This window comes from Anabrus simplex, chromosome 10, assembly GCF_040414725.1.
Source record: "Anabrus simplex isolate iqAnaSimp1 chromosome 10, ASM4041472v1, whole genome shotgun sequence".
NCBI classification, from domain to species: Eukaryota; Metazoa; Arthropoda; class Insecta; order Orthoptera; family Tettigoniidae; genus Anabrus; species Anabrus simplex.
The window spans coordinates 56552742-56566212 of NC_090274.1; the positions used below are offsets into that span (position 1 = coordinate 56552742).

Here is a 13471-nt window from a genome sequence, read left to right on the forward strand (position 1 = left end):
GGACTAGCATAACCTGGAAACAATTCTCTAAACCCATGGGTAAATATTGGAAATATCGAGCTCGGTTAGTAGGCGATATTATTATTATTGTTGTTTTTATTATTATTGTTATTATTATTACTTGTGAGGTGTGGCTATGAAGTAGTTTACGTCTATTATTATTATTATTTTATTATTTACGTAATTATGTACGGACTTGATTTGGTATAAATTGTGGTCGTATCAGTTATTATTTGTGTGTTGTATGATCTGTCTTGTGTAACAAAACATGTGAGGTTATGTCACGATACATCTGCTGTATGTATATTAATAAGAGTTTATTTAATGTAAGAACACGTAATTAATAGTATATAATTTATTATTACCCGCCATTTGCTGGGAAGTGATTTGGTTACTCTTCGGTGCGCGAGGATCTGTCACAAAATTTTCAATGAATTTCTTCCTTCGTTTGGGTATTCTCGTTTCGTATCTAAACGATATTTGTTTAGAAGTTTTACGAGATTCTTTGGCAATGGTAAATCATCATTTGTACGGTATGTGTAAAGAAAAATAAAAAGTTTTCCTGATCGGGGAGAGCTGTAGAGCTACAACAGGGGAAATTCAAAATTTTAAAAATATATATAAGCTCATTTTATACTAAGATAAATAGTGCGAAAATAGATAATAATTTGATGCTGTTACCGTACGGTAGAACAGCTATCCCTTGTGGATTCTCTCTCTCTCCAATGTAATGTTGTGTAAGACATGGTAATAACCCAGAACAATGCATCTTGTCACTAGAGCTGTATAGAATGTTCTATTCATTTGTACGTAGGTTACTGGAGACTCGAGAAGATTCAAGAAAACATGTTGTGTCATACTCTTCTAGAAGCCTGGCCGGGCAAGGTATATAAAGAGACGGTGTAGAGCTGTTAGCGAGGGTTGTTAGTGAAAGTCGCTGGTCGAACTCAGTGTGTGAACTCATGACATGCTAACGTGGCAGTCTTCTTCTTCATAGCAGTGTTTTGTTCAAGATAGCAGTTTATGTGTGTGTGTGTGTGTGTGTGTGTGTGTGTGTATAACGTGTATTACTTCAGCATCGACCCCATAATTTGTAAATAAAACATTGTACAAAGTTGACGGCATCTCCTGTGCGCGTCTTTGTAGTTACGACATTGTTAATAATAATTTATTGCAGCCAACGGCCATACGCCCAATAATACACAATGATTAGGTTTCATAGGTAATTAAATTCCATAGGAAACAATGTACACAGTCACATAGTCATTGCCAGGTACTCACTAGCAGTCATAGTGGGGAACGACTTCCGTTCCGTTTGTGGGACTTCTTATAAAACTCCTTTGGAGCTCCTTTAGGTTAAATCCTCTCTTGAGTCACGTACCGTTACACATAGCTAGGGTAGGCCCCTTGCTTTTTCTATTTTTGGGAGTGCATTTAAGCGGTCGGTTTTTTTAGTGACACGGCATTGTTAATAATAATAAATGAACTTAGACTTTGGAGTCGAACCAGGACGCAATTGTAGTTCAAAGAGCGACGAAACATCAACTCTAAGATACGTTTTATGGAGTTGCATATGAACATTACACGAGATATAATGCTATAAGATGAACTCACCATGCCGCCGCCGCAGCTGCCCGGCGCTAGTGGACCCATGATGGTCCAGTCGCCACGGTGGTGTAGGGTGTGGCGCCTTGTTGCGGAACGTGCTGCTGGTGTTCAACTGGAACTCCTGGTCCTCCCCCTTGGGGTAGGTGGTGGTGATGGTGGTGATGATGATGGTGGTGAGGGAAATTGAAGTCCAGACTTCCTTCCATACTTAATTCGTGTTTAATCACTTCGTCAACATTACAGTCAAAGCCTCCGTGTAGGGTTTCGATGTTCAGGTTCAAATCATCCAACAAGGTGCTATTGTTCAGAGCACCCATCAGCTGACCCATGATTGTGGGAGGGCTTTCTCGGGGATTGAACTGCGAACCTGGTCCTTGTTGTTGTTGTTGTTGCTGCTGTTGCTGTTGTTGTTGTTGTTGCTGTCCTCCCATGGGGTCTGGAGATGGTTCTGACTGTGGATACGAGGGCGACATGCCGGCCGGTGAGTGTTGTTGTTGAAGGTGACAAGAACAAGGTTGTAAGCGATGGATGTGACATTGGGGGAGACCGTAGGGTGAAGCGGCGTGTAATGTGTGACGTGATCCGTACTGCTGTTCGAATGGGGGTTGGTACGGTGGGGGTGGAGGCTGCGGCTGTGGTGTCGGTGGTTGACTGCCGCCGTAACCCTGAATATATGCCGCGTCGTTATGGTGGAGTTTCATACTCTCTGCAAGGCTACCGGCGAGCTGTTCCGGTCCATACCCTGGGGGACCGGGGTACGGCGATGAGGTACCCCACTCAGGTTCCACACCCAGGATAGCGGGAATTGGAGACAACCTCCCGGCTGAAGAAGCGTTTGACGACGCCCTGGGTCGGAAATCAGGGCTGAGTTGGAAGCCGGTGGTTGGATGCATCGGAGAATCTGGGAAGAGATCCAGACTCTCAGACACCGATGAGCTAGGACTAGGGGTGGCATCTGCAGCCAGGCCGTTGCGTAGAGCCTCCACCTTCTTCTTAACACGACCACGCCGCTTCTCAAACTTGGACGTCTCCATGGAAGTCGCCCGTCGACGAGCGCTCTTACCAGGTTTCGCGTCAGGGTTGATCATCCACCAAGATGACTTCCCTGTCCCCTCGTTCTGCACCCTCATGAAGCGGTTGTGCAGCGATAGGTTGTGCCGGATTGAGTTCTGGAACAGAAAACCAAACCCTGAAATTAGAATTATTTCCCACTGCAAAAGAATATGACAGAGTGTAAGCCAGGGATGGCAAACCTTTACCCAATTAGAATGTCAGTTAAAGTCCTGTTTAGATCTTTTTACTGTCTAGTGTGCCATAATAAGAAATAAATTGACACGAGGGTCCACATTTCAATAGAATATGTCAAGTAAGTACTATTACGTAAGTCTTGGGACCAGTTTCAGCCATTTAGTGGCCATCTTCACCCACAATAAAAATTAAACAGATCATGTGATAACTAAAACATGGATATAAGATAAGGACAATGTTGCAGGAATTCTTTCTTTTCTGTTTGTTTATTCAAGAAATTCTTCCTTTTAAATTTATTTTCCGTTTGTTTATTCACTCCTAATTGTGGTTATATCATTTCCAGATTTACTTTATTGCCTGAGGTTCTAACTCAACTTAAAGACATCATATTATGACAAGAAGATCACAACCATAATTGTTGTTGTTATATGTATTTTAATGTTATACTTAGAGCCCGGATTTTTATGCGTTAGTAGGTTAGAATGCAAAGTTTCTGAAGCGAGCAGCAAGTATAACCTACCTTCACAACCATTATGCTATGGGGTTTGCATAAACATTAGGGGTACGGCCCATCAGAACTCCTATAATTTATGTTACTCTTGCTACATTATGGAAGAGCGGGTGGCCGACATTTTCTATTAAACAAATTTAGTTTGTAAACTAACCTGTTACGGCATGAAAATCCGGGCTTTAGTTCTAATTATTCCTGCTACATTGTCTTTATCTTATATAAATATGTTTCAGTTATTGCATGATCTGTTTTTTTTTATTGTGGCTGAATATGGCCACTAAATGGCTGAAACTAGTCTCAAGACCAATGTAATATTATTTACTTGATATATTGCATTGAAAAGGCACCTCTTGTCAATTAATTTCTTATAATTGCACTCCAATACGGAAGAAACAATGAAATTTATAGCTTGTAATTAGTGTGCCATCGGTTATTTTCCTTTAAAATCATCATGAAACCGATCATCTGACTTCATTCAAGTATCAGTTTTCATGACACACAAATCCATTCGACTGAATGTTTGATGATTTTATTTTGCGAACATCACTGAAAAATACATATTAAAAGAACAGGTAAATTTTAAGAATGAGGTGTATTTTTGCTTTCAACCTAATAACATGTGTAAAAAAAATCTGTAAACTTAATACTAGGAGAAACAGGCAGAAGTATGCAGAGAATGATCAACATACTTGCAGAAACTTTAGGCAGATGGAATCTCAAAATCAATGCATGTAAAAAAAAAAGATGACAATATGTAAATTCAGGAAAACACCAATAACACCTATTGTGGTACCTACATCTACAATCAACACGGCGGAGTGCAGCGCTGGATAATGATGTCACACCAATTTTCAGTATAAATTGGCATGCAGCATTAGCTGCGACACATTACCATACGCCGGCCTGTCTACATCGTACTCCAGCCCCTATTTGAAAATGTGGTCTGGACAGGTCGTGAGGTTTCACCTCTACAGGCGCAAGCGTAACCTTGGAAGGAGCCTTTCCCATTCTTCTTTTCACTGTAGTCCTCCTTGCTTTCTCGTGGCATATTATATGTCCCATTATACATGTACAGAAGGACTTAAGTCCTTACCATTGATTTCAGGGCTTCCCTTACTACTTGGGCCGATTGAAAAAACGGTGTTTAGACGATGTTTACGTTTAAACAATGTCTAAGTATGGCATTGACGTTATTTATGAGTTAGACACTGTTCAACCAGCCATGTTTAAACACTGCCGGGAACACTGTTTAACCTCAAATGTGGGGTGTGAATCACAATCAGAGATTATGAACCATGAAACATATAATTTGTATTATCATGTTGAGACGATTCCGGGAAGAAAGGTTATTCCGACAGCTTCTCTGTGGGTCATCTGCTGCGAAATCACAGCAATTCATTTGAAATGTACGGGGAGGTACAGTTTAAAATACGATACTTGTTTCTTGAAACTGACGCAAGGGACAGTCCGGTAACTATCAACTTTACTACAATTCGCCGAGTCTACAGTACGCTGTGATTGCAGTAGTGCCAGACCTGTAGCTTAGATCCTTTCCAACAGAACAAGGATGACCTAGGCAACCATAGCTCCATTGGTACAGCAACCGACGCGAAATTGAGAGGTTGTGGGTTTGGATCCCACTGGTGTCCGGCTGGCCATTTTGTTCTGTACTTAATATCTCTTCTACAAGTACTAAATGTACGTAACAAGACCTAATAGGCTGAAAGTCGGTTTCGATTACAATGCGATCGTAAATATTCAATAATAAAAATAATAATAATAATAATAATAATAATAATAATAATAATAATAATAATAATAATAATAATAATAATAAGCTATCGTCCGATAAACGAAGGGCGTGTCTGAGGTCTTTGCAGACGAGAGTTAGACTTTATAAGGTTACAGTAATAAAGACGTCACTTATTAAAAGTTGTGTAAACAACCTCTCTCGAGAGCAGTTATGTCAAATACCTTTTCTTAGAAAATGAGGTCGGCACATTTTAGTCTTAATTAAATGTACAGTAGGTAAGAGGTAAGTCGGAGAGGTATAAAGATTCCAATTCATCATTCTCTTTCAAGTTGGCGGCGAAACTCCCTCTCTACTCCCTGCCTGCCTGCGACGCGTCTGGGCGCTTGGCGCCGCTTCTAGGAGCTCACCAACCAGGAAACAGTCGGCCAATCGCGAAATCTTCAAAGATTCAAATCCAAGAGGGCCATAAAAAAAAGAAGAGAGCTTAACAGTTGGAGGAGGTATAAAACTTTGTCCAGAGGAAGAGGAACGAAGAGAGAAAGGCCGTTAAGATGGTCGCTACCATCAAAAGTTCCCTCTACAATGTGTCCTTCAGAATCGGGATTTATAGTCTAAATCCAATTCCCCCCCCCCCCCGCCTACTGCCTGCTAATTACCTTAAGTGCATGATTTCGACCTTAATTTCCCTTTTACTATTTATAGTACAAGGAACTTTACGTTACCGTACTTTTGGAGACAGAACACAAGTAACTTTAGGTTTAACTCATTAACTGCCATGAAATCCATACGGGAATTCTTTTGCTGCATAAATCTGGAAGCAATCCTTAGGTTGACACTGGCGATGTATTCTTTCCATTGCTGTTCAATGAATGTTGAACTGTTTTTACTGTGATGTGCTACTTGTAGGAAGAAAAAAATATCGCTCGAGTACATTGATTCCTCCAGACGAAAAACAGCAGACTCATGGATATGTTTTTGGGCGTATAAGACGAGAGAGTTAGTACATATTATCTGGTTCTTCTCCACTTAGTAGCTTCTTACGACATACAAGGGTGGGAGTTATAGATAATGGACCTTTCACTCCGCCCACTGAGAAGATAAAGAGTTACGATAAATGGAAAGAAAAATGAGTGTGATGATGATGATGATGATTATTATTATACCTCGGATTTGTAGGTGGTAGCAGGTTAGAATGCAAAGTAATTTGGTTTTTAGGAAGTGACATGCAACCCGTTGTACCATAATATAGGAAGAGTAGCATAAATTCAGGGAGTTCTATTGGCTGTACCCCTAACATCTATGCAAATCTCATAACATAACCGTTGTACAGTGTAGGGTACTGGCTTAAGTAAGCTTGCATTCTAACCTATCAGCACCTAATAATCCGGACTTTAGTGATGATGATGATGATGATGATGATGATGATATTGTTTGTTTTTTAAAGGGGCCTTCCAGCTAGGTCATCGGTTCCTAATGGTACGAGGTGCAACGAAATGAAAATTAAAACTTCAAACTCTATCCACTGATTAAAATCTATTAAGAATAATGATGATGAAAATGATCGTGAAAGAAGATACAATTTACAAGTTGCTTTACGTCGCACCGACACACATAGGTCTTGACGATGGGACAGAAAAAAGGCTGGGGGTGGGAAGGAAGCAGACGTGGCCTTAATTGAGGTACAGCCACAGCATATGTCTGGTATAAAAATGAGAAACCATGGAAAACCATTTTCAGAGCTACCGAGAGTGGGGTTCGATCTCACTATCTCCGAATAGTCTCAATTACTGGAATGATGTTTATTATCTAATCCAGGTCGCTGGTCCCTCATAACGGTACAAATCAGTAATTAAGCAGAACCATGGTGGTCCTGGCCTGGTGGTATTAATCACAGGTAATGTAGAGCCATGGTATGTCAAATACAATGGCACCACTCACATGTAACAAAAACCTATGGTGCTTCACACATAATGGTACTACTCGTGCACATGGACATTACTCCGAGCAGACGAATTCCCCCCCCCCCCCCCGCCCTCAACGCTTCGGTGGAATTCATATAATGGTACTAATCACAGATCCTGGTGTTCCTCACATAATATGAAGGCTGATCAACAAAGACTGACACTGAATTTTTCCTGTAGCTTCCGTGATAAGTTTCCAATCTGTAACATAAATATTTGAAAAGAGCGGGTTTTTATGTGTAATATCCGTAGACGGCAGCACTCTCGTATCAGTAGGTTGGAGGTAATGCTCTATTTTGTAGACGCAACGTGCATTTCGCATACCAGACAATGGAGGTGACGCTAGAGGATCAGTACAGCGCAATCTAATTCCGTTTTTGTTTAAACCATACAGCCACTGAAACTTACGAAAAGCTGATACATCATTATGATCCTGAAGGAAAACTAGCCAGCACAGTGTGAAAATCGGCAAAAAGAAAAGGCAAAAATTGTTCCATCTGCAGGGAAACTGATGGTGATGACAATTTTCGACTGTAATGGAATGATTTACCAGTATGCAGTTCCCCCTCACACTACTTTTACTACAGGTCAGTATTGACTTCACTGAGCAAGCACATTGCAAAGAAACGACCGGAGCTTTCTCGGACTGGGTGGCGAATTCATCATGGCAAGCAGTTTCTGGTTCGATTCAACACTACCTGTGTACCTCATCCACCTTATAGTCCTGATCTGTGATTTTATTTTATTCCCATCGGTAGACGCATGATTTTTTCGCATTAATTTATGTTCGATTTCGCGAAAAAAAACAATGTTTCGCATTACATCGCGAAATAGGGCTGACCTTATCGGTTTAATTTCGCTTTAATCGTTTAGTAAAATTATTCATAAAATGTTTATTTCGTGAGATTTGGGAATTATTTATGTGAAAGATAGCTACATAAATAAAGAGAAACAAAATGGATAATCATTAATTATGCCTTATGCAATATTGATTAGAACTATAATATAGGCCTAATCAAGATTAATAACAAATTGCCCTAACACTATATATGGCCGCAGCTGTCACTCTACTGTATAATGCCATACCACTAAGGGATTTTACAATTTTAATTAATACGAAGGAATACTGTACTTCTGTCGAATTGAGAAGTCGTTATTCTGTCATCTGTTTCTCTTCATACACGAGATATTGGCATACAATTTCAAGATCGTTATTTTCAATGAATTTCGCTGCATTTTCGCACTTATCGCAAAATAAGTGCATTTCGCTTTAAACTGGCATTGTCGCGAAAAAAAAGTCACTGATTTCGTAACCAGAATCATATGATTCTTTAAGATATCTCAAAATCGCTTCAAAATATTTTTTGTCATGCTTATCGTTAAAGCGAAAAAATCATGCCTCTACTCATCAGTAAAGGTAAATCTTAGGGGCTCCGAAATTATGTGTTCAGTATTAGACATTTCTTCGCCAGTTGCTACATAACCTTGGCAACAGCGTAATTTCTCAGCGTAATTTGGTGGCCGCGACAATAGGATGATCTACCGGCATCTTAACTACTGGAAGAACAGGAAGATAGAGACACCACGGCTAACAGAAGTGGTGAAAGACATACAGGAACTGGGAGTAACTGAAAACGACATCAGAAAACCGAACAGCTCTCTAAGGAATAATCGCATAATCAAACAGAGGAGGTTTCAGAACAGACCACCTTGTAAGAAAACAGGCGCCCTCTGGGCTAAGGAAAGAAGGGAGAAACATAGCCAGAGAATGCGCGAGTATTGGACGGACGCCAAGTCCCTTTCTAAGCGGAAAGTTGAACACCGCGGTCCTCAGGTGGCCCAGTCGACTTAATAATAATAATAATAATAATAATCATAATAATAATAATAATAATAATAATAATAATAATAATAATACGTCCTTGAAGTCATCCGTGAATGCCGCAAAGATATTAACAGCCATGGGCTCCAAAATGGCGTGAGCAGGGGTTACAAGAACATGAACATTTCTATTGATTGCCTAGCTTTTGCAGATGTTTTAGCAATTTTCTCTGATTCTTTATACATGGCTGCAAAGCAAATTAATCACCTCAAGACACAGGCGGAAAATGCAGGCCTCCGGATCTCTCTGGAGTAAACGCAATTCTTAACTAACATCAAGCCAGTACCAAGAGAGCTCCAGGGGGAAATCAAATGGACAGATAAGTTTAAATATCTTGGCGACTGGACAGAGCCCAAACATGTCTGAAAAAGAAGCTTTCGCGTCACGCATGAATAAAATGGAAATGGCTTATCAGCTGACCAAAGACGTTTACAAGATGTAGTACATATCCTTGAAGGCAAAACCCAGACATTACTGCAGTGTCATAATACCAGAGGCTTTGTTTGCAGCGGAATGCCTTGCTGTGAACAAGAAAGGCCTTATAAAAATGGAAATTAAAGAAAGAAAGATCTTAAGGAAAATTCTTGGTCTAATTAAAGACAAAGATGAATATAGACATCGGCATAACCATGAGTTGTATAATCATGTCGAGAAAATCACTGATGTCATGGGGAGAAGAAGAATTGCATTTTATGGCCACTTGTTAAGACTGAAACCCAGACGATGATCGAACCAGTTCTTTACCTATTTTAGAGTCCGACTCGTTGGCTGAATGGTCAGCGTACTGGCCTTTGGTTCAGAGGGTCCCGGGTTCGATTCCCGGCCGGGTCGTGGATTTTAACCTTAATTGGTTTATTCCAATGGCCCGGGGGCTGGGTGTTTGTGCTGTCCCCAACATCCCTGCAACTCACACACCCAACATAACACTATCCTCCACTACAATAACACGCAGTTACCTACAAATGGCAGATGCCGCCCACCCTCATCGGAGGGTCTGCCTTACAAGGGCTGCACTCGGCTAGAAATAGCCACACGAAAAAAAAACCTATTTTAGAGATATGATGACCCAGCCAACTTGGTTAAAGGAGGTGCAGAGGGACCTGCAGGAGATGGGGATCACTAATGAAGATATACAAGAACGTAACCAACTCAGAAGGAACCTAAAAGACCACCAGGGTTTTCAAGAAAGGCCAAAAATGAAGACGCGAAAGACGTGGAGGGAGGAAAGAAAAGAGCAAAACCGGCAATGAATGAAGGAGAACTGGGCAAAGATCAAAGCCCAAAGAACACAGTTGAAATAAAATGGTTCTTAGCAAGCCGAAACGAACAAAGATAATAATAATAATAATAATAATAATAATAATAATAATAATAATAATAATAATAATAATAATAATAATAGTAATAGTAATAATAATAATAATAATAATAATAATAATAAGTGACTTCCGTACGAAACGAATGGCTCATTCATTACTGAAGGGGAAACTCTAAATAACGCTTCATAAAAAGGGAGAACTCGAAAATATCCTAAAAGAAGAGCGAAAAAGCATGAGGAAAATTTTAGGACCAAGACAAACGGAGGAAAAGTACCTCCTACAATCCCGGAAATCCACAGAACAATTATCTAATACTGCGGCAGACCTCAGGAATAGAAGGCTAAAATGTTATGGACATGCTAAGAGGCCTACAGAAACCAGACTAACCCACCAAATTCTTGAAGGAAGGAGTTGATAAACTGAAAAAAAATTCTTGGACACAACACACAAAAACGGACATGAAGAACGCACAAATTCAACCTGAAAAAAAAAATTCTGAATCGAAACTAAATAGAAAGAAAATTGACAAGTGGGAACTTACTCCAGAGAAAGAAGTACCAATATAGCGGATACCAAGTGGACGGAAGAAAGGAAGTGGATCTTCAGTGAGCAGATGAAAACATCCTGGGTTGTCCGCAAACGAAATTATAAATAAAGCTTCGTTTGTTCCGAAAGGGACCATTCACGCATAATAATAATAATATTAATAATAATAAGTAATAATAATCGTATGGCCTCAGCTACCGTGTGCAGACATTTAAATTTGACGCCATCTGGCTGCCTGCTCGTCAATTTCGACGTTCCGTTTTACTCTAGGTCCGCTAGATGGCAGACAGAGTAAACCGGATCTCTTTTGGGCGTCTATGGTTGAGATTTAATGAATTGTGTCGGGTAAATACCAAATGTATCACCAGAGATCTTTTACATGCCGACATCGTACGACATGGAGTGTCGAATGGACTTTTTTCCGCCCTTCAACAATCCGACTACCTCTGCCGGGTTTGAACTCGCTATCTTGGGATTCGGAGGCCGACACTCTACCACGGATCCACAGAGGCAGCTATAATAATAATAATAATAATGGCGTATGACCTCCGAAGAGGCCTGGTGCGGGTCTTTTTCTAGTAGACGGCCTATTAGGCGACTTGCATGTCTGTGAATATGAGGGCCCTACCTAGGATGATTTCTAATGCTGAATACGCCACACGCACACACACAGCCTCTGAGACAATGGAATTAACCAATTAAGGTTAAAATCGCCGACCCGATCGGGAATCGAACCCGAGACCCTCTGATCAAAAGCCAGTACGCTAACCATTTAGCCATGGAGCCGGACATAATAATAATAATAATAATAAGAAGTTCTTTGTACGAATCTGTGGGCAAGGAATAAAGTACTTAATGAGGCAAAATATAATGTGAATGATAAAATCACTAAATATGAATCCTAAAGCTACACAATATTTAAAATATAGAAACACGGAATAGAAATACACTGACTGACAGAGCAAATGCAACACCAAGAAGGAGTGGTTCGAAAGGGATGAAAGTTGGGGAAAAAACAGAGACGGCACGGACGAATAATTGATGTTTATTTCAAACCGATATGCAGGTTACACAATGCGCACGGCATCGACTCAGTAGGATGTAGGACCACCGCGAGCGGCGATGCACGCAGAAACACGTCGAGGTACAGAGTCAATAAGAGTGCGGATGGTGTCCTGAGGGATGGTTCTCCATTCTCTGCCAACCATTTGCCACAGTTAGTCGTCCGTACGAGGCTGGGGCAGAGTTTGCAAACGGCGTCCAATGAGATCCCACACGTGTTCGATTGGTGAGAGATCCGGAGAGTACGCTGGCCACGGAAGCATCTGTACACCTCGTAGAGCCTGTTGGGAGATGCGAGCAGTGTGTGGGCGGGCATTATCCTGCTGAAACAGAGCATTGGGCAGCCCCTGAAGGTACGGGAGTGCCACCGGCCGCAGCACATGCTGCACGTAGCGGTGGGCATTTAACGTGCCTTGAATACGCACTAGAGGTGACGTGGAATCATACGCAATAGCGCCTCAAACCATGATGCCGTGTTGTCTAGCGGTAGGGCGCTGCACAGTTACTGCCGGATTTGACCTTTCTCCACGCCGACGCCACACTCGTCTGCGGTGACTATCACTGACAGAACAGAAGCGTGACTCATCGGAGAAAACGACGTTCCGCCATTCCCTCATCCAAGTCGCTCTAGCCCGGCACCATGCCAGGCGTGCACGTCTATGCTGTGGAGTCAATGGTAGTCTTCTGAGCGGACGCCGGGAGTGTAGGCCTCCTTCAACCAATCGACGGGAAATTGTTCTGGTTGATATTGGAACAGCCAGGGTGTCTTGCACATGCTGAAGAATGGCGGTTGACGTGGCGTGCGGGTCTGCCACCGCTTGGCGGCGGATGCGCCGATCCTCGCGTGCTGACGTCACTCGGGCTGCGCCTGGACCCCTCGCACGTGCCACATGTCCCTGCGCCAACCATCTTCTCCACATGCGCTGCACCGTGGACACATCCCTATGGGTATCGGCTGCGATTTGACGAAGCGACCAACCTGCCCTTCTCAGCCCGATCACCATACCCCTCGAAAAGTCGTCTGTCTGCTGGAAATGCCTCCGTTGACGGCGGCCTGGCATTCTTAGCTATACACGTGTCCTGTGGCACACGACAACACGTTCTACAATGACTGTCGGCTGAGAAATCACGGTACGAAGTGGGCCATTCGCCAACGCCGTGTCCCATTTATCGTTCGCCACGTGCGCAGCACAGCGGCGCATTTCACATCATGAGCATACCTCAGTGACGTCAGTCTACCCTGCAATTGGCATAAAGTTCTGACCACTCCTTCTTGGTGTTGCATTTGCTCTGTCAGTCAGTGTATAATACGATGTCGATGATAATGATAATGGATGAACAAACGAAGTACGGCCCACAGCAGTTCTCAAATATTGATGAGCACACTTAGTACTCCCAACAACGTTTGTCAAACCCGTGTCCCGTTTCTCTACGGGGTCGGGTATGACGTGAGATGGATCCGTCGTGGCGGGTTTTTATGACCGGATGCCCTTCCTGACGTCAACCTCATCAGAGGAGTTAATGAGATGAAATGAATGGCGTGATATATGATAGTAGGAAGGAAGAGGGTGAAACCCGGTG

General features: G+C 42.0%; 1 protein-coding gene across 1 annotated transcript in view; it reads right to left on the bottom strand.

The window, feature by feature from the left end:
- LOC136882259 (forkhead box protein O) overlaps positions 1 to 13471 on the bottom strand; it is a 635015-nt gene that overhangs the window by 136996 nt on the left and 484548 nt on the right. The window contains exon 3 of the mRNA XM_067154809.2: positions 1615 to 2777. Within this exon, the coding sequence (XP_067010910.2) occupies positions 1641 to 2738 (1098 nt within the window). The 5' untranslated portion in view covers positions 2739 to 2777 and the 3' untranslated portion in view covers positions 1615 to 1640. The remainder of the gene's footprint in view (positions 1 to 1614; positions 2778 to 13471) is intronic.